This window comes from Bos grunniens, chromosome 4 (assembly GCF_055505025.1).
Source record: "Bos grunniens cultivar Pamir isolate PY7600 chromosome 4, Bosgru_T2T1.0, whole genome shotgun sequence".
Taxonomy (NCBI): Eukaryota; Metazoa; Chordata; class Mammalia; order Artiodactyla; family Bovidae; genus Bos; species Bos grunniens.
This window is the reverse complement of record NC_141168.1, coordinates 62,988,281-63,011,048: the sequence shown is the minus strand read 5'-3', so window position 1 is coordinate 63,011,048 and position 22,768 is coordinate 62,988,281. Positions and strand designations below refer to the sequence as shown.

General features: G+C 35.8%; 1 protein-coding gene and 1 long non-coding RNA gene across 17 annotated transcripts in view; one reads left to right on the top strand and one right to left on the bottom strand.

Annotated features, from left to right (window-relative positions):
* The window catches only part of IMMP2L (inner mitochondrial membrane peptidase subunit 2), a 958,924-nt gene that overhangs the window by 410,634 nt on the left and 525,522 nt on the right, over positions 1–22,768 (top strand). Inside the window, exon 5 of one of the 16 annotated variants that reach the window (XM_086396601.1) lies at positions 20,167–20,301. The exons of the other annotated variants lie outside the window; for them this stretch is intronic. Within the exon in view, the coding sequence (XP_086252727.1) occupies positions 20,167–20,221 (55 nt within the window). The 3' untranslated portion in view covers positions 20,222–20,301. Of the gene's footprint in view, positions 1–20,166; positions 20,302–22,768 lie in introns of those variants that run through there. 16 annotated transcript variants of the gene reach the window in all.
* Positions 3,188–11,738, bottom strand: LOC147374250 (uncharacterized). Its single transcript, XR_015162546.1, has 2 exons — positions 11,601–11,738; positions 3,188–3,687 (listed from the first exon to the last, which is right to left on the bottom strand). It is a non-coding gene; the product is annotated as an uncharacterized LOC147374250 (long non-coding RNA).

Here is a 22,768-nt window from a genome sequence, read left to right as displayed (position 1 = left end):
TTACACTGAGATTAACTCTAAAATATAGATACTATAATATCTATAATATAGATATTAAGCATATACTGATAAAAACAATCTCAATTTAATTTTGGTCATTTTTATTTCATAGATAGTATAAATTTATGTGGATCTATAAAATATCTCTTGGAGAAAGGATAAACTAACTTCTGATTTCACATTAGATTTTGTGTTATCCACAGGCTGAATAGTTTGAAATGAAGGCTTAGATTCTACTCTACATAAATTTTTCATTTTTCTTCTTTTGGATAATTCAAGAAATCTGGAATAAACAGTTCAATTTAGTATCTCCATTATCCAAGAGCACATACCTATGTGTGGATCTTTGAGAAAATGTATACCCAGTATGGCGCCTTACCTGTTTAGAAAAAATATCACAAGAATTGTATAGCATTGTGAATACAGCAGTGCCCTGAATAACTGGAAGCAGTGTGATTTGAAAAATCAACATTTTGGATAGAAGCTGAATTTGCATTTCTTAACAGTTTTTCATCCTAAAATTACACTTAGTGATTGTAAAAGCACGTCATTACCTCCAAGCTCAATTGCCACTACCTTCTGTATGAAGGGATAGTGTTTAGTCATAAGTGCTATAATGGATTATATTGTACAATTAAAAAATCTCACCTTTATGAATTGTGTATTGACTATCATTGGCATTGAGTTTATATTGAATGCAACATTGTGTGTGCGTGTGTATATGTACCTATATCTATCAGTCATCAGAACTCTTTGAAGAGCTGGAAAAACTGGAATGTGTTCTTATGGACAGAAAAGCAGCAGTACTTATAAATTCCTTTTAGAATTGTCTAATTATGTGCCAAAACACATGTTTTCTTCTTGAATAGTTAAAAAACTACAATAAGATGTTCATTTTGTAAATAGAATAGGGGACCAGAGAACACTCCGTCTAGAAAAGTGTCATACAAATTCTGACAAGTGGTGCTGCAACAATGTCTTTTAATGTTATCATCATGGAGGCTAGGTTTTCCCCCTGCTTGTCCTACTGTGCAACAGAATAAGTTAATACACATTTAATAACCAGTAGTTTCTAGACAATGTGCGTCCATTTTGCTTTTCCTTAGTTTTTGGAACTTAAAATTCTGTAATTGAATGTTCTCTCAAAAATGAAGTGCATTTGTAAAGTGTCACTTTATAAACTTATCTTTTCCTCCCTTTGGGATGTGTGTTCTATCATGTGGGGAAAATCAATTTTCATTAATGAATGCTTAAGATTATTCATAGTAGAGAATTTTAAAATAATTTTCTCCAGGAGATACAGATTGATTGGGCAGAACTCTAATACAAATGCTTCTGAGTAATTGTTTCAAATTGTAGCATTCTGCCAAAGTCCATTCCTTCAGCTGCAGCAGAGAATCCACCTATAAGACAGACTGTGTTCTGACCATTCCTAATTATTTCTAAGGATAGCAATTTTGTGGTTCTTATCCGTAAGGAGTTTTGACATTCAAAGTTCTATGGACTTTAAAATATACTGCAAATCTATTTTGTGTATTGAAGGGTAAATCTGCCAGAGGATAAAAGTCTTATATGCATACTACTTAGTGATGTGTGAGGGGGAGAAAACACGTGTTTCACTACTCATGATGAAAAATAAGTGGTTTCCATGCTTCTGTGATCTGTTTTATAAATTATTATGAAATATTAAACTACTTGTATGTGTGTGTGTGTGTGTGTGTGTTTTAGTGCTATTGGGCTGAATTAGTATAGGACAATGATTTGATACTTTATCCCATAATGTATCTGGGACCCAAGAGATCAAACCCTTTCAAGAGCAAGAAAACATTGTTTGTGAATAGAACATCTTGTATGTGCAAAGTATTTGTCATAATTTTGTCATTTAAACTTAAAACCATAATGTTTCATTGCAAATCTGCTTTTATTTTTAGTCTGAAACATTCTCCAGACTAAACTGATACAATTTTTCTAGACAGGAGGATAGCAATATCATTAAGACTAATATTAACTTCTAGAAATTTATTTTATGGAAATAAATATTGTACAAAGATTTAGTATACAATAGAATTTATATTTCACTTATTTCTAAGTGGTAATCAGTTGGAAACAATGTAACTTCCAGGAAAAATGTGATTGAATTAAAAAATATATGGGACTTCTAATCTAATGGATTGGTGGTGATGATTTCTTCGCTAAGTCATGTCCTACTCTTGCAACCCCATGGACTGTAGCCTGTCAGACTCCTCTGTCCATGGGATTTTCCAGGTAAGAATACCGGAGTGGGTTGCCATTTCCTTCTCCAGAGGATCTTCCACACCCAGGGATCCATCTCCTGCATTAGCAGGCAGATGTAATGGATTACTATGTGACTATTTACTAGTGTCCTTTTAAAGATTGTCTGATAGTTTTTTAAATGGTACAACTAAATGCTAAGTGAAATAAAATGATAACCATAAATGTATCTTGATTAGTATCAATTTTATATGAGAAAAAATTGCACCAAATATATCTTAATTATTCAGCCTTGATATTGGATATGTTATCCTGAAGCAATAGGAGTATGCGTAATATTTTTCTTGTTTTGACTTACTAGTGTTCTTGAAATTTTGTGCAGGTGGATTTTGAGTTACTTCTGTAATCAGAGTCAGTCACCATAAGTATTATTTCTAAAACCAAAAGCTGTAATAGGTTGTGCTGCCTCTACATTTCAGTTTCAGTCACCAGGTAACTGGGTGGCCTTAGCCTTTGGTGGTGAAAGTAAGATTCCAGTTCATATTGCTGTGAATTTCTTAAAGGTTAGAATCTTGAGCTGTAGGTCTCTGTTTCCTCCTTACTTTTCATAGAACACATTTATGCCATATTCTCTTGAGGAGTCATGCATTATTTCCCTACTCTATATCGTGTCCTGGGAGGACACAAAGATAAAGAAGACGGAACCCTTGGGCCCCAGACTTGTTTTATATAAAAGCAACAACAACAATAACAAGAATTGAAAGTGAATAGCCAACCTATATGCAGTTGTTTTCCAGATAAATGTATTATCACTACACCACAGAGAACTCTTACCATGTCTTTTTTTTTTCTCTTTGTAGATTATACAAAAGAAAATAGTGAGACATATAGTTAAACTTTATTGATGTGAAATAAGTTTGTTTCTAAGGTTAATTATTAGTGAAAAATCATCAAGGGGCAGGACCCAGGCAAGTCATTCACTCACTTAATTCTATGAAATATATAAAGAAATATGATGATTCCTTACTTGCATGTAAGTGAATTCAACTCCAAAGGTGGTGTCTCTTGCCTATAATTACACAGCAAATAGTAGTTATACAGGGCTAATAGCATCGAATCATCTGACTTTTTCTCTAAATATACTGCAATTAGTGCTCATATAGACTTAAAATTTTAAGAGTCCTTCTAGTTTAGATATTCTTCTCATTAAAAAAAAATTGTGAAGGAACTTCATTATCACCTGTGATGATGAGTTGATACTAATCTCTCCTTCCTGCCTAAAGGAACCAAAAAATAACAGGATAAATAACAAGAAGAGCTTGTTTGAAGGCATTGCAGTAAAACCAAGATATCCAATGTTGTGGAGAAAAGATCAGGGTAGATGTGTGAACACGGCCTTCTCAGCAATTTTCTTTTCCGCCCCTCCAGAACATTTGGAAAGTCTCAGAGAGCAGCCTGGAGGAATAGAAAACAGTGGCTCATGGGAACAAAGTTACTGGTATTAGGGATCAAACATTGAAGTAGAGGGTTCTGAGAAAGCCAGAACCTTCTGGTCCTAGAGAAAGAAGCAAAGACAGGGGAAAGCAACCTAGTGTTTAGTTTACAGTATCTTTTTGAAGTATTACTCACTTCTTAGTGCATGTATGGAGAGTGAGACTCCCAGACACCAAGCAGAATTCATGTAGCTTCATAGGACCTGAAAGTTAGATTTCAGGACCAGCTAGGAAAAGTCCTGATTAATTGTATCTCAAACTTTTTATTGGATCCTCTGAAAAGGCTTTTCCTTAGGAATCAAAGTAAGTCAGAAATATACTAACTTCAAAGGAATCCAAGGTAATGTTCAGTCTTTTATTTACTTGCCAGCAAAAATATCATATCTTATTTTTAGGGAGATACTATACTGTATAGTTTTTATGTTTACTGTCTAGCATTCTTTGAAAAATTGCAATTAATGCCCAGGGACTATGGCCAAATAAGGATAAAGCAATAGCAAAAGATGATCGTGACATTACAAAAGTCAAATACATACTTTAAAGTAGCTATCATTAACATGATAAGAAAATAGATGAAAATATTGACTATGTCATCAGAAAGTTGGACTCTAAAAAAAAAAATCAAATGCAAATTCTAACTAAAAAATATAAGTAAGAAATATCTACCTTGAGCACAAAGGGAAACAACTTTGGAAAATACAAACCAAATAAGATATAAATGACATGCTGAAAAGATTTAGTAATTATGTAGTTGAGTTCCAAAAAGAGAGGAAAGAAAAAATGTGACAAAAGACATATTTGAAGAGGTACTGGCTGTACATTTTTTCAAACTAATGAAAGATACCAAGGTCTGTGAATAGTGAATGTAATTAATTCCTAGACACAAAAAGTACATATTGTGTATTTCTATTTACATGAGACAAAGTTAGTTATCACAAATTTTGGAGTCTTCTATTTCTTGAAACAGATTCAGACCGTATTCACCCTGACTCTGGAGAAGAAGGTAGAACTATTGCCCATACATCTCTAAATATATCTCTTGCACCAACAGAATTTTAATGATGACTGATTTATAGTGATATTTGCGTCTGGACAGTCTCCTGAGCGAACGGTGAACTAACGCAGCTACTAAGCGCGGTGTTGGTTATCCCTAGTTCACAACAATTGGCATTCAGAGTGTGAGGCTCTGTATTCCAGCTGAAATCCCTTTCTGTAGATGCTGTTACCTCTGTTGGTCCACCGCCACCATTTTTCTTCTTTGTGAAATTAATTTGAAAGTCTGATTTAATAACCTGAGTGATAAGAAAGAGACTTTTTTTCTTCATGTTGAAATGTGGACTTTCTTGGTGTTTTTTTCCTTACTGTACTTAAAAAAAAAAATTCTGTTTGCTAATATGCTACGTATAAGTCTCACTGGACAAATCCTAAACAATGGATAATAATGCTAATGCCAAGCTTTCAACTGTGATTTATCTTTCTAACAGAACTTTAAAAATCTCAGTGAGAAAAAAGCAGTCAGCTATTCAGTCCAGGATAAATCAGGAAAGATAAAGCAGCAAGGTTTTAAAAATATCCGTTAAAGATATTGTAGAATAGTTTTAATTTCATTTTTCATATTATTTAGCCAACTGTTGAATATAATACTGTGGCACAACAGGGCATACGCATCTTTAATTTTAATAGACCAAGAAACAAGATTAAGTAATGAATGAATCATTGTACTGTGAAATTAGTGGGGATTCTTTTCTTTTTCATAAAAAGCAAAAAGCAATGATACATGAGAGCCTTGTTAGTATGAATCTGACTGAGAGAAAAATGTGATGAAATGAGACTATCTCCAGTGCAGTTTCTAGTCCAAAGAATTTGAATGAGTGTTAGGAATTATGAATTTGTTTCTGCTTCATCTAACTAGATTTGGTACAATGGGGTGTACAGTTAGGGAGAAAAGTCTCTGGTACTTAATAAGGCAATAATTCATGCTGAATGGATATGAGCAGTCATTCAATGAAAAATTGATTTTCATAGTGTCCTAGACTTGGTAACTTTTGGAGATTTGTATGCTTACTGTGCAAGTACCATAAAGAAAATATATAGTTCTTATTAAAAGGTGAATACATTTTTTCCCTGGATTTGATAGATATTTCTTAAAAGTTTGAGCAGGTTTCTTTGCAATTTTGGGTATTCTTACTATGTTTTAAGAAGAGTGTAGGTAAAGAGAAATAGCATGACTCTAGAGTCCACATTTTCTTAGTCATGAATGAGTTTATACATAAATTGGTTGATTGCCATCCTTAGTAAGAGAGACTAGGTGCAGTTTAGCTCATATTGCAAATCAAGACATCCTTTAGCAGTTCAAAAGGTTACAAGGTTCAGAGTACTCATCAGAATGACTATTTATTATGCTGGAAATAAGGCTGCAGCACTAATTCTACATGGTAGCATAGTGTTTATTGTTAGAGGATGTCACACTTCGTAACACAAATGATTTACCTTTAGTAGATATAATGCCTTGCATTGACATTTTAATGACAGAGAAGTCTGAGTACTTGCAAATTAATCTGCTCTAAAATTCCCAGATTCATCATGACTTTTAGACATAGCTACATTGCTTTGACAAGATATTTAAAAAAAAAGATTGAAAATCTAGTTGTCTGTCATAAGGCAGTACTCCCAAACACATAAAATGCTCTTTTTGAAGAGAGATGATTCTTTTCTCTTATTGTAATATTATATATTCTCTTTTGGTTTATGTAAAGACCTTCAGAATTCTTTACAATAAAACTGCAGGTTTCCGCATTTAAGTTACACACAGAATATTTCTTTGGAGCTTGGTATCCAACCATTCAAATTATTTTTAAAAATTGTTGTCATTATCCACTATTTACTTGATACCATGCTAAGCGTGGGATACTAAGAAGAGCAATCCAGTTCCAAACTTGTTAGCTCACAATCCAGGAGTGATGCATAATAATTTACAAAGAGAAATTGAACAGGTGGGACTAGAAGAAAGTAAATAGGGATAGATAATTTTTGTAATTAAACCCCAGAGAAGATGAAATCATGGTCTGTTAGTAGGGAGGAGTTGAGGTGTGAATAAAGAACGCAGAACATCCTGCTAGCATTTGCTATGTTCTCCTAGAAAGTTTTATGGGGCAGAGCTGAAACTAAGGAAGTGGTAATTCTCTTCATTAGCAAGGATGATGAAGAAATGACTCTGTGTAGCAATTTTCACTTTCACTTTCCCAAAATATTTTCTGCAGAAAAAGTTGCCAGCGTGGGAAACAAACCACACTAATGTGTGATGCCTGCAGCAATAGAATGAGTGTAGCATGCAATGGGTGGGACAAGCACCATGCTTTGCTCAATTGAGGAAAAATTAAGAGGCCAAGTGGTGTAAATGTAAATACACTGGGATGGTAACATTAAGTACTCAGTACTTAATACCTAACCTTTCAATCACTCCACTTGCTTCCTCTCTTCCTAGATTATTTGAAAACAAATCCCAGACATGAAATTATTTTATTTGTAAATATTTCCATCTGTATCTATAAAATATAAGGTCACCAAAACATAGCCATCATACCATTGTCACTTCTAAAATGTTGGTCGTAATTCCTTAATGTCAAAAATTGTGTTCAAGTTTCCATGATTGCCTCATAGATATTTGTTTAGGTTTTATTTATTTATTTTTTCATTTAGTTTGTTCAAATCAGAATCCTAAAAAGAAAAAAAATCCACATTTTGAATTTTGTTTATGTTCTTTACATAGATTTTAAAATCCATGGGTTGGTCAGTTTTTCTCTCTCTCTCTCTCTTTACAATTAACGTATTGAAGAAACCAAGTCAGTTGTCCTAGGTAAAGTTTCTCACATGTTGGATTTTGCTGATTAAATCCCTGTGTGGTTATTGAACCTAGTTCTCTGTGGCCTATATTTATACAAGCTAGTTATTAGGTCTTTCTAGACTGTTCTTGCCTGGAGAATCCCAGGGATGGGGGAGCCTGGTGGGCTGCCATCTATGGGGTTGCACAGAGTCGGACACGACTGAAGTGACTTAGCAGCAGCAGCAGCAGAAATTTTAAAGATCTAGAGAAATGTATGAAAAATTACCTGCATTATCCCATGTAAGTGTCAGTAAAACTAAGACCTTCCCTCTTGCAATTATTATTTAAGTCTAATAAATGCTGATTGAGGCTTTTCCATGCTGAGGTTCTCTGACACATGACCTAGGCATTCTGCAAATCAATAAAATTCAAGTTCTGTATTCAAGTGCTTATAATCATTCCCTGTTATACAGCAGCAAAGCTGGCCAGATTGCTCAAGACTCCCTGGGACTGTTTCCTCTGTAACATCCTGACCCTAACATAGGCAGACAGAGCAGCTTTCTGGTGGGAAATAGCTTTTCCTAAGACATGAAAGCCATCAGTGGTTATAATCTCTTCAGGCATCAGGAATGGATTGTGACTAATGAAATGGCACAGTTGGTCTTACAGATGCTGAGCAGAAGAACAGGTAATCTCACGTCATCTGCTAGGAGACCCAAGGAGAAAACTGAGCTCCAGAAAGATTAGTAGAGTGATTGAAATAGATAGTATGCTGTCTGCCGTAAAATGAATATATACATACACATGTCTATAGACACACTTTCATAAATATTTATATAGGTATTCTTGTTACTTCGAGTGCAAAATTATGAATAATATTTTGAGTATTTGATAGTAAAACAAAGCACAGGAAATTATGCAAACCTTGCTTCTTTTGACTTGTCTGTTTCCTGTTTGAAACATGCCAAGACACCCCGTGGCAGAGCAAGATAAAGCAAAAGTCTGTCAGATCTAGTCCTAAGGACTCAGTCGGAAGTATGGTCCAAGATGGCACTGTCAAGATGAATGGTTTGTTACATGATCTTAAAGGTAATAGCAGGTAATGTATTTTTAATGCCAGGAAATTCATTTGCCTGTGCTGAAAGGGTACAGCTACAGAGGGAAGGTTTGTCAGCCTGTCAGAACAAGGGCCGGTGGACTGACCACTCAGGGATGAGAACACATCATGTGTTCTGAACATGCTTGAGAAATTAAGGAATTACTTGAAGATGTGATGAGAGGCCTTATTAAAAAATGCGAAACAGAGAGCATGCATCTCATGGTTTATATCAGTGCCTTTGTCAGACTTGAATATTAGTGTCTATATTGAAAGAAAGTTAGTCACACAGTTATGTCTGAGTCTTTGTGATCCTATAGACTGTAGCCCACCAGGCCCCTCTGTCCTTGGAATTCTCCAGGCAAGAGTATTGGAGTGGGTTGCCGTTTCCTTCTCCAAGTGTCTATATTAGTCAACACTTAACTAATGTAGTCCATATTTAACTAGTATTTAATTTAATACTAAATTAGTCAGTTTTAAGTATTGACTAACATTTAACCCTGAAAAGAGTTCATTGTCTTGTCTTTTCCATGTCCTGGATGAGATTTTAAATTTTCTTGAAAGTTATCACTTGACAAGGGCAGGAGTGATAGGATTACAAAAGCAAAGTAGTTCTGAAAGTAAAATAAAAAGTGAATTAAAATACTGCTAAGGCTTGGCCTTCTGACATGACCCAGATTTACTGGTTAGCTGACAGTGTGTTCTTTCGTGGAGTATTAGAATAGCTAGGAGTTGTTTGGATGGTTTAGATAGAAGAGTAATTAGTTGTTTACAGCTTCTAGTCTCTTAGAGAAAAGTAACCTTGAGCATAAAGTGATCTGTTTTTTCTTAGAAACAATTGTAGACAACTCACATGTCTATTTGACAATTTATGAGTTTTGTTACAATAGTTATTTAAAATTTCATAAATAATAATTTATTATTTTAAATATATTTCTTGTTTTCTGCTGTTACCTGTCATGAAGAAAGTTTGAGTTTTCGCATGTATCTGCATCATCAGTGTTTTTATTACTAGAGCCACTCTCTAAGTCATTAACAGTTTCAGAGAACATCATCTTCCCTTCTGTGAAAGTTGAATTACGTGTGATGTTCTAACTGGAAATTATACCCCAAGCTATAAGAACCTATTTATAAAGCATGAGGAAATTGTTTTTGGTTCTTTTCCTTTCATTCTCCCTGTGTTTTGTATTTGTGATACAGATACAAATTTACAATATAACTACCTATTGTATTGCTTTTAACATACTGCTCAGAAGTTCTTATTACAGAAGCTGCATGGCTTGAGGTTAAAAGCACAGGCTCTGGAACCAGTCAGTCTAGATTCAGATTTCAGCCCCATCACTGACTACATCTGTGACCTTGGCCTAATTAACTTTGTTTTAGTTTTCCTATAGAGTTAATAATCGTCCAGCTGGCTAGAGTTGCTTTGAGAATTCATTGTTATTCCACATGAAACAGTTAAACCAACTGTATGTGTTTGATGACTAAGTGTAAGCATTTGATAATAAATAAACCAACATAAGCATTTAGTAATAATACCACTCTACACACTCTCTCACTCCCCCAACCCCCCCCAACAATATCCGCCGTTTCCAATTGTGAGGTTATTTTCGCAGATGTAATTTCTAGAATGAATAAAGTTAGAAGCCAATAAATCTGTCAGGTGACTTCTGCTAAGCTAAAAATACAGAATTATCTTCACATTTTCATGCTAAAATGTCTTCTTTAAGTGGTATTTTAGCCCCGGGAGAAAGTTATCATCTACTGAAATGTTTTTAAAAATAACTTTATTGAGATACAATTCCTATACTATAAATTTCAGCATTTTGAAATGTGTAATTCAGTGGGATTTAGTATATTCACAAACTTTGGCAGTTATCACTGCTCTGTAATTTCAAAACATTTTCATCACCCCAAGGAGAAACCCATACTCTTTAGCATTCATTCCTTTTTCCTTTCTCCCACAGCCCTAGCACAGACTAATCTACTTTTGTTTTTTGTTTTTCCTATGGATTTGCCTGTTCTAGTCACCTCATATAAATGGTATCTTATAATATTTGACCAACTATGACTGGCTTCTTTTACTCAGCATGCTTTTTCAAGGTCCCTAATATTGAAGTGTGTCAGAACTTCATTCTTTTTATTGCCAAATGAAATTCTATTGTATAGATATACTATATATTTTATTTATTCATCTGTTAGTTGGTAGAGATTTGGGTCACTTCTCCTTTTGCCTATTATGAACATGCTGCTGTGAACATTGGTGTCAGGTTTTCGTGTAGACATTATGTTTTCATCTCTCTGGGTATATACCTAGGAGTGAAATTGCTGGGTCGTAGTGTAACTGTGTTTAACCTTTTCAGAAACTACCAGATTGCTTACCAACTGGCAGTTTAAAATGCCACTAAATTCACTCTTCTTAGCAAGATTCATCCGTTTTTGTTCAGTAGGTGCTTCTCAGATTATTTCAAACCTTTGGTTAATTTGTAGATTTCTGAAAGAGTGTGTTTTAGCAATTGTGTTTCGATTGCTTTTATGGAAGAGAAGGTATTCAGACGTCCTTAATTTACTGGTCCATAAACGCTTCCCAGCATCTGCTAAAGTGGAAACAATGGGCCCAGGAATGGGTAAGACCTCCAATGTGACTTCAGTCCCTGAGAGTAAGGCAAGATCGAGACTGAGGTGTCTCTAGAACTCACAACAAGAGAGAAAAGAGAGGAGACAGAAACTGTGCCTAAGGGAAGCATGCACAGTAGCTACCTATAGGATTGAGCTCTTTTCATTGGGACAGATAAATATTACCAACACATTTTCTGATTTTTCCCATGCACATTGACATGATGCTTCCAGTTCTCTCAAAATGGTTTGTTATAGTAACCAGAATGGTACAGATCCACTCATTTTGAATTAAAAGGCTTTTATGTATTCAGTTAAAAATTTAAAAATTTCTAGTTACCTGAAAGATATTTTTAGCCATTAAACTCATTTGTGGGTGTCACGTGAAGCGCTCCTGTTCCTGCTGTGCTTGGCCTCTTCCACGCAGAGGTTGTTTCAGCCAGGTTAAATCCGAGTCACGGCACCATAGATGTCACTCAAGTGTATGTTCCTCGGTTCTTTGTCTCGTCACAACAAAGATTTGGAGCGATGGACATTAAAGCCCTCGGAGCGTCACAGCTCTTGGGTCTTGGACAAACTGTGCTACAGCTCTTAGGCAAATCAGTGTTACAGCTCTATTTTATTTATAAGATAGCAGGAGAATCCAAGACTCGAAGAGAAGAGAGTGGAGGAGTGCGTGGGGAGGGAGAAAGAGAGAGAGAGAGAGAGAACACGCATATGCACGCGGGAGAGAGAGTCCGAGAGAAAGCGCTTTGGCTCCTCCTTTTACATGTTTTTTCCTCCACCTGGGCCTGCCCTATGCAAATTGGGCTTAGCCAGGAGTGCTGTTTGTTCTGTTTGTTCTGCCTGAAGTCTTCACTCTGGTCCTCGGACCTTCCTTGTCTTTTAGCCACTGCCATTTTGGACTCCTTTTCCCTATTCTACCTACCTAACATGGGTATATCACATTGTAACCTCTCTTCGTTTTATTTTTCTATTCCTCTGCTTTTTTTATTTTTTATAAAAAAATATTTTTGACTGGTATTCCTTTAATATCTCCTAGTAACTCAACTATTCTGGCTCCCATGCTTTTCAATAACTACTCTGACTTGACTTGGAATGACTTTAGAGCCAGCATGTCCGGAGAGCAGCTGTCCATTGGCATTTGCTCTAATAGTACATTTTCCAAAGCCATCCTTTGGAATTAAGTTTTTATTTATTAATTTATTTTTAATTGCCTGTGAATTTTACACATTGTTTCTCCTGCTTCCCCAGATTTTGCTTCATAGATTTATGCTTTCTCATAAGAAGTGGCTCGTAATCCTTACAGTCCCTTAATATTGTTTTAATGTCTGTGATTACTAGACTTGGCATTTGCCTGATGCTCAGTTGACACCCTGAGAGTGAGTGGAAGAGTTCACCTAATGACTCATCTAGGAGACACACCAGTCCTCTGATATCTCCTTATTTGGCAAGTCCTAGTTTGAGTGGTCCCACTGATTCATATATCCATCCTGGGTGATTCCTTCCATGTGAACACTTAAGTCGATATTTGCCATCTGTGACTTGTTTATAATTAGATTCAGCCATCCAAAAAGTCAGTTCCATGCTGACTCAATACACTGTTTCATTTTGTGTTGCCCAAGAGACCTAGATCTGTTTTTTTCTTCATTTTACTTTTGATAAAACTTTTCCAAGAGGAGTTTATATTATTAAAATTTAATTATTTAAAAAAAGAAATAGATATTCTCAATTTAATGCTATGTGTTAAAAGAACATGCAATGGTGGATTGCTCTAGGTGGTGTCATTTATTCCCATGGCTTAATAATTGTTAATGTATTAGTAGTTTAAAGGTGTGACTTTAGCCCAGCTTTTTCTTTGAGCTCCCAGTATCTACACTTGACATTTCTGTTTGGATTCATTAAAAGCATCTCAGATGTAAACATGTGAAAAGCTGACTTTCAGTTCAAATCTCTTTTACTGCTTCCTTGGAGTAAATGATACTGCCATCCATACAGGTACAAGTCAGAGACCTAAGATTCATTTTTGACAGATTTCCTTCTTGGCCTTCATGATGCGATCTGTTAGAAAGAATTGTTGACTGTTTCTCATTGTGATCTCATTCTTTTGCTGGCACCTAACCCTGCATATGCCACTATGGTAGGCTTCTCTTTGTTCTCTTAGCTTTCACCCTCCCACTAATCATTTCTTCCTAACAGAGCCAGTGATTTCAAAATATTTACCATTGTTTTCTTTTAAATAGGTAATAAAAGTACAAAGATAAATTTCAAAAGGCACAGCAGGCTGTCCAGTGAAAAGTTAATCTCCTTCCTGCCTCGGTCCTCTAGAGCCTCTTGGTTCCTTTTTTCAGAGGCACTGCTAGTATTCCCTTCAGACATCATGTGCATATTTTAGCAAAACAACTTCTTTCTGAGTAAGACTTAAATCTGTAACTCTGCGTTTCCCATCTTGCTTGATACGCTTGCCTGAATTTATTTCCTTACCTGTGTTTTTCAGCACTTTCGTTAGTTCCCTTCCCTCCAACCACACTGTGCCTCATACTTTATTTCAGTTGTTGACCCTGCCTGGCTTTCTCTAAACTCTTTACACAGGCTGTGTAAATGAAGGTTCTCTTCATTTAGGAATATTCTACCCATTCAGCTGTAATATTCCAAGGTAAACTGCATTTTCCCGGGGGAATCCTCATGGCCTCCATAGTCCAGATCAGACCCCTCTGAAGCAGGATCTCATATTTAGCCTTCAGGGTACTGATTGCAGTTTGTGTTTATATAGGTAGTGATGGTTTGGTTAATTTTTTTTGCCTTTGCAAGATTCTAAGTCCCATGAAGGCTGTGTTTTGCTCATGTTGCTGTTCAGTATTAGTGCATGAATAGTCAAAAGCCCACTTGAAAGGACTCCGTTGCCTTTGGGAAACACCCCTCTCACCCCATTGTTTCTTGTCTACAGTTATTTACACACAGTTGGTCCTCCACAACTTCCACCCTCTGTGCATTTATTTACCTAAGTAACCCTCAAATAAGCAGCAGTAAGTATTTTGGATAGTAAGGAAGGGGAAGAGGAGTAAAAACCATGGTAGCACAAAGGAAAGTGATTCTAGGAGTAGACAAGTTGTAGTTAAGCTAGTTTACCAGTCAGTATTATGATCTACTTCTCTGTGGAAGGTGTGATTTTTCTCTTAGCAAACTGTCTAAATATATCCAGCTTCCATTTTGTGTGGTTTTTCACCTGTAAGATCCAAGAGGGCAAAATTGTCATTTGTCTTGCTCAATGCTTCCAGCGCAGCACAGTCATCCCTTGGTATAGGGTGTGGGGCGGGAGGGTAGTGGTGGTGGTTCCTGTTCCTCCCTACTACATGGATATAAAATTTGTGGACATCCAAGTCCCTTAGTTGGCTTCCTGATCCATGGGATGCAACCATGGATCTAAAACATAGTATATGTTCTGCACTTGGTTGAATATGCAGATGGAGAACCTGTGGATACGGATGTCAGACTATAGTTATTATTGTGTCTGGGAAATGGACACTAAATAAATATTTGCTAACTTGAAATTTAAATGTGACTGCATTGTGTATTGACTTTGAAATATTGTGTGGAAAGAAACAAATAATTATTCAGGGAGACTCTGGCACATTGTCTCTTAAGGCAGATAGTGGGGATGCATAGAGAAATGTTATTTGTGCTCCTAGTTTTGGGTCTGTTTTTATATAGTAAAAGTCATGGACTTAATCAAACTATGGTGGGTTTGCTTTGCAAGTAAAATTCTTACAATATGGAGGTTTTGTTAGTCCAACAACTAAGTCTCCTCATTTGACAAGGTTGCAGTGTACAGGTTGTGACACTGAAAATTAAATAATAATTTCTAAAAAAATTTTACAAAGCAAGTCAGAATAAAGAATGAATAAAATAAAGCTATTTTAAAGGTTTTGTTACATCACTAGTTTGTTCATAAGAGTAGTTTTGAATATACACTGGCTGGTTGCTCTCTAAGGTACGACGTGATTGCTACTGTTATCATTTAAAAATAGTGTCTTTTCCCACAGAGAATGGCAAGATAGATATCCTGAGTCTCATAAAGGCCCTGGGAAAGTCCTTGGGTGTGGTTTCAGTTTACTTTTTTGTCCTTCAGTCCTGAGAGTCATTTTCATTAAAGGTCTTATTCCTTCTCTTGATCTCAGAAGTATCTGTAAACAATGCTTTCATTTGAAATCATGGAACAGGAAATACACAAATAAAGAAATACATTTTAAAGAAATAAATACTTGTAAAATGACCCAAGGTAAGATTTTTAAATGTAGACAGGATAAAGCATTTCTATTTTCCTTTTAAAAAACGTAATTCAACAATTTTGGCCTTTTACAGGGAATGGCTTCTCAGTATTTTAAAGGTAACCCATGATATCATGGATGTATTCCTGAAGTTTTTGACCTAAGAGTCAATGCTGTATGGTCTTTAGTCATGGTAATCTACTCTACTTATTTAGCCTGGGAAGAGGTTGTGGGGATACATGAGGGATGTATCAGAAAAGTAAGTTGTTTCTCTATAATTTAAGAAGTTATTATATAGTACCCTAATTATATAATGTCACTTTTTTTTTAAAGTCAGTGCTTTTGCTTTTTTTCTCATTTGTATAATAAAAGAGCAGTTTATAATGGACATCTTTTTAATGACATTCTGATTTTATAAAATTATATTTGCAAACTTTTTACCATCTTCTTTGATGTCAAAATAAACATTCAAACAGAAACATTGATCGGAGCTCACATAAAAGTTAGGAAATACGATGTTTCAGCTACTTAATAATTAGAACTTGCTGCTGCTGCTAAGTCACTTCAGTTGTGTCCGACTCTGTGCGACCCCATAGACAGCAGCCCACCAGGCTTCCCCGTCCCTGGCATTCTCCAGGCAAGAACACTGGAGTGGGTTGCCATTTCCTTCTCCAATGCAGGAAAGTGAAAAGTGAAAGTGAAGTCGCTCAGTCGTGTCCGACTCTAGCGACCCCATGGACTGCAGCCTAGCAGGCTCCTCCGTCCATGGGATTTTCCAGGCAAAACTACTGGAGTGGGTTGCCACTGCCTTCTCCAAATTAGAACTTAGCAAATTCTAATTAAAACTTAAAATATACAACTTGCCAGTGTAGGCACTAATATAGGATGGGTTATGTTCTACTCTCTGTCCACAGCAACAAAAATGTCACAATCTAAAAATAAAATCAGAATGATAAATTTCAATGACAACAATAAAAGTTTGGGGGCCAGGAGAGTTGTTCATCTAATTGAGGGCACCGCCTTCTGCCGTCCTCAGGTATAGAATATTGTTCCATTTTAAATCATTGAGGGAGAAGGGCTTTATATTTTAAATTGCAAGCTAATAAATGCTCTTTTTCTCATTAACACGCATGACCTCTATGATTTATGCTCTCATGCATGCTGGCCCACTTTCTCAGTCTCTGTTAATGATGTTGAGAACCTTTGTTTAACATGAATTATTTTCCAACTGAACCCCTGTAAATTTGCAATAGACATTCATTGTAGTGATCTACTTGTATTGTTCAGGAAGGAAAAATATCAAAATGAACCCTGCTTGTTGCACATTTTCTGATTTCTTCAATATATGTAGAAAATCATTCCATTTATTGGAATTTCACAGACAGCTTTGTCATACTTGTGATATTAGAGATAATACATGAGTTTCTCACTTCAAATATTAAGATATTTGCTATTCAAATAGTAATTATTAGAGTTGGAAAGAGAATGACAGATGAAGAAAAACTGATAATTAAGTTTACAGGACTCTATATAATTTTATGTTCTTAATTTACAGTGAATTAAATATTCTCATATTATTTTGCCATCTTTGACACAGGTGGGTATGGAATTTGGATTTAACTTCAAATCCACGATGTTTGCAGTAAAGTCCTTGAAGCTTCCCAGGTGATGAATTGGTAAAGAATCCATTTGCCAACACAGGAGACATTTGTTTGATCTCTGGGTCAGGAAGATCCTCTGGAATAGAAAATGGCAACCTACTCCAGGACTCTTGACTTGAAAAATTTCCATGGAAAGTGGAGTCTGACGGTCAACAGTCCATGAGGTCACCAAGGGTTGGACATGACTGAGCAGACACGCATACAAAATCCTATTAATAGAAAATTAAAAATGCATTCCTAAATCTGCATAGTTCATTGACAGAGTTAATTTTTAGCTTTTTAAATTAAGGAAGAAGATAATTTATGGAATAGGGTTTAACAAAATACGTCCCTCAGGGCAGGCCAATACTCTAGCCTTTCCCCCCCATCATTTAACATGACTGTTGGAATATCATTTCACTATAATCACCACAAAGATGTTTCTGGTAGCTCTCATTTTGACCAACCTAAGAGGTGATATTGTTGGCAGCTAGCAAAATCACTTCATAATGAATAAAGTAGATTTTGTAAACTCATGGGATTATAGAATATTAAAGTCGGAAAGTGCTAGGGAGATTATTCAATTCAATCTCTTTCTAATATCTTGAGGAAACTAAGACTTAATAAGACATGGTGGTTTGTCAAGTACATTTTGCCAGGTTAGTTAAAAGCCAGACTAGAATTCTGTTTTTAAAATTCTTTTGTCTTTATCACCTTGCTTTTTCTCTTAACTCACTTCTAATAAGAATGTATTTATATCTTAAGATAAAAGAGAATGCACTGAAATTTATCAAATAGAGTACATGGAAGCTGTTGTATAGTGACTTAACTGTTTTTTGTCCTGGATTATGGATAAATAGGAAGGTCTTTGTTATTCATGAGCCCTTTGTACCATGTCTAAGTTTATGTTGATAAAGTGACTGATGATGGACCCCTTGATAGCATCAGGTTAGGGGCTGGTCAGCGGATAAGACCAATCACATGATGAGAATATTAAATTAAGGCTTTGTGCCATGTGATATTAGTCTGGCTTCCCTAAAGACTGAATTAAATCACATGACCCGGTGGAAACCCTGGACACTGTGGTCAGTGGAGCTTCCTGTTGGGTGAACGCACTGATGTGCTGGAAAGGTACATGGCCTGATTTCATGGGGAAAGAGCAGAGCAGCTCTGTGTTTGGGACCTTTTAGGACCTTAACCCATGTTTCTTTTTATTTGGATGGTCTGGTTTGTATTATCTTTATTATACAATTATATTAAGTATAGCACTTTTCTAAGTTCTTTTAATCACTCTAGAGAGTGACCAACCTGAGGGTGGTCATTAGAAGCTCTCATATTTGTGTCTATTTGGTCAGATATGCAGGTGACCTGGGAGCCCATTTCTGGCTGGCTTCTGAAATGACAGCAGTCTGGTGGAGCCCTGAAGTCCTTAACTTGTGGGGTCTGTGCTAATTTTACATGATTAGCATCAGAATTGAAATGTATTGCAAAGTGCCAGTTGGGGTTGGTGTCAGAATAGAACCATTGAAACATACATGCCATACCACTTACCAGGACTTCATGTAATCTATTTGTTGATAACTGAATTGGTGCAAAAAAACTGGTCAGGTGTGAGTCAAGTTGAATATGGATTGTGAGTAGTGACCTGCAATGTCTGTTCCTCTTCCTATGGATGGCAATTGTGCTTTCTCTAGTAAAGAACTTGTGTTCAGAACCATGAATTGGAAAACTTAAGAAATGTGCTAAGAATATATTTCCATGTTTGAGTAGATCTCCTCCAGTTTCTACCCTTTTTGTGACAAGATTAAATGATACTTTCTAAAAGCTTGCTACTCAGGGTATAGTTCTTAGGCCAAAACCATTGGTATCATCTGGGGGCTTGTAAAAAAGAAGATTTCAATGTAATCTATAGTTTAACAAGCTCCCGGGATGAGTCATAAGCACAGTAAAATTTGAGAAATGTTAATCTAAAATTTGGAGATAATGAGATTTTATATTAAACTAAAATCTAGACTATTCTCTTGAAAAAATGAAGATGAAAATTCTGGCTTTTTTTAAAAAATCTCTTATTTTTCTCAGTAATGTAAACCCTTTTGTAATCAGTAAATTCTTCCACACCTACTTATTGTAATGATACTCTATCTTTCATGGCTCTTGGCATTTGCTAACATCTGTTAATATCTCAGTATTGCATGCAGGCATTAAAAATCAATCTCTAGTTCCTTGTTAAATATGGTTGATTGATCACATGCATTTATCTTCTCTCCTTGAAATGTCACTAAAATATCAATAAGGAATAAAAAGAAAACATCAACCCACAATGATACAGAGAATGGAATGGATACTATATTAGGCAAGAGATGTTAGCAGATTTATTGTTCTGTATAGAATTTGAGAATGAAATGTTCTAGGTACATTGAAAATAAAGTAATTGAAAAAAAAAAAGAGACAGTAATTATCTGAAGGGAGTCCAAAACTGTATAGGAAACAGTATAATCATAGTCATAGTATACTATGTGCTTCAGCACTTAAAATTTATAATATGTGTATGCGTGAGTGCTAAGTTGCTTCAGTTGTGTTCAACTCTTTAGGACCGTACGGACCATAGCGTGCCAGGCTCCGCTGGCCATGGGATTCTCCAGGCAAGAATACTGGAGTGAGTTGTCATGCCCTCCTCCAGGGCATCCTCTCGATGCAGGGATTGGACCAGTGTCTCCTGCATCTCCTGCATTGGCACACAGGTTGTTTACCACTAACTCCGCTTGAAAAGTTCAGTATGTGATTTAGCAAAGTTGTTATAAAATTATATTTTGAGCAAACTTTTTGGGGATGTGGAGGTATATAAGGGAGCAAAATTCTCATTTTTTAAAATATTATTTCTAATCAGTTAATTATATCTAAGACTTTAACATTTAATATTAGTGGTATAGGTTTGGAATATAGTAGTACCACTAGAAAAAACAGTTGAGTTAATATTCTCTCTTTTGCTTCCTTTCAGTAAACATGTCAGAATTTATGGGTACTGGTACACAGCGTCAAGATTATTGGAGTAACAGTCAGAAGAGCTGAGTGCTAGTCCTATGCTGCCTCCGTTGCACTGTGTACATGTCAATAAAAAGGCATACTTTTTATACACCGTGATTCTTATTCCATTTTATCATTCAAGTTCTGTACTATGTGTCACAGATATATTCCTCTGTTGTAAGCAGAGTAGATAAGAGAAAATTTCTAGTTGTTCCTTCAACGATACTAAATTTTGCTTTGCTTTGTCACTCAGCCATTTACCCAAGTGTCTTTAAAATTACCCTTTCACGGGAAGAATAGACAATTTTTCTTCTCAAGCAGCCGAATAGTTTTAATAACTTGGAGAACAGCATGGAATCTTCATTAGCATGAAGAAGAGCAATAGTTCCTTTAATTTAGGCAGATGGAAATATTTTCAGTTCTCACATCCTGTAACATTTGTGAGAAGTTCAAATATTTCCAAAATTGCAAAATGCCATCTGGCCAAAATGCCATGCCCCTGTTAACTTATTTCAACCCTGACCAATTAATTATATATATTTTAGCTTTCTCATCATTTGTGTTCCAAGTTTCTGTTTGTCCAACAGCAAATCTATAATATTAAGTAAAGTGTAGTATCTTTGAAAGGCACGCAGCTGTGACTTTGAATTTTGTTTATATTTCAGAACCCTGTAGATCCCATGTACAAGCAGAAAACATCTAGTATTGACCCACTTGGGGCTGAGGAATATGTGATCCTTTCCAAAAGGTTCCTATTAGCCTTTGGTCATTGCCACTTAGTGTCATATCTGCCTTTGCCAAGCAATTTTCTAAAGGGCAGTCGAGAGCAGGTGATAACAGAGAAAAGCCAACATTTAATTAGGACAAACAAGCTAACACGTCAAGTGGACAGAGGGCTTTGTCCTTCCAGCGTTCCAAGTCTCAGCCTGTCTCTCTCTCTCCCTCCAGCTCTGCCTGTTTTTGGTGCCTTTTTTCTTACCTTGCCTTTTGGTCTCTTGTGTTTCACTTTTTCAGCATTGATGTGCTCTATTCTTGTTTCTCCTCCCTTTTTCTGCTTTTATTTTTTCTTTATTCCTGTTCATTGTACTTGCATGTGTGCGTGCTTAGTTATGTCTGACTCTTTGCAACCCCACGGACTGTAGCCTGCCAGGCTTCTCTGTCTATGGGACTTTCCAGGCATGGAAACTGGAGTGGGTTGCAATTTCCTATTCCAGGGCATCTTCCTGACCCAGGGATCAAACCCATGTCCTTTGAATCTCTTATATTGGCAGGTAGCTTGTTTACCTCTACACCACCTGGGAAGCCCATTGTACTAATAAAATCACAAAATAGGAATTTGAATTGTAATGGTACCTGGTGTTTAGTAGATGAGACAATAGGAAGCTGGAAGGTTACTGAAGAAATAAAATGAGAGCTTCAGTTTTTGAAGTAATAGTGTCAATAGCATAAGGCCATCTTGTCAGATAAAAGAATTATTTAGTTTTTCCTTTTGCTGGGGAATTGTGAGATGAAGCATTTTCAGCAGGTGAAATATATCTTAATAGGGGTTCTTTTTTCCTAGCTTAAAATAGGATACTTTAATTCAGAGGAAAAATTATTTTTGTATTGTAGAAAATGAAGATTTAAAGAGAGCAGGTACTATTTTATGTGTCTTCTGTTACAAAAGAACAAGTTTTCAGATAGGGGAGATGGTTATCTTGCGTATCAGGATCAGTTTAATTACTATTACCTTGGAATTTTCACCAAATATATCTGGCAGCTACTTAATTGCTGTAGTATTTCTTACCTGTCTTTCCTCCTGCATAGTTTTTCTCACCACAGATAATTTCCTAAACTCTTGCAGGGCAAGTATGTATCTGGTTCATCTTTGTATATCCTGAAGCTTTTAACATTTTAATTTCTTAGTAAATACCAATGAACAAAGAAATACCAACCTAGCCCAGTCTCTGGCCATTGTTATGGTTTATTACCTGTTTATAGAATCATTTAGGCTTCTTGCCTCTGGGTAATAGTGCTGCTGAGGTTCCCAGAGCACTAAAATTCTGTCTTAATTTAGCCTTTTATTAACTCAGTTCCAAAAAATTTTCTTCAGTGTATAATGTAAATAGGAAAAAGATGAAAATACCAGATTTATCCTTTTCATGAAATACTTGACATCAAATGAACATTGTATTCATTTTTCCCCCTCACAATAGCCAAATAGAAATTTACATAAAGTTTTCGATGGAGTTCCATTTTTAAAACCATATCAGCTAAAATGTATTTAGCAGAATGGTATGTTCTTCTATATTTGTGGTACTTGAATGCATCCTAACTTTCAAGATTTTTTTTCCCCCTAAAACATAGATGCAAGCAGTTCTCTTTTGCCTTAAAGGGTTTTACAAGTAAGTTATCTCTTATCTCTCATCTTTTTCTAGCTATGTTCCATTTTTCCTTCTGGACTATTTTAATTTACTGCAAGTCACTTTGCAGTGTTTTCCATCTATAAGTTACACCTAACTTGGAGCAAGTGATATCATTTGTTTGTTTATGGATGACTATTAAAATTTAAGATGGGTTAGCATTTATATAAAGAG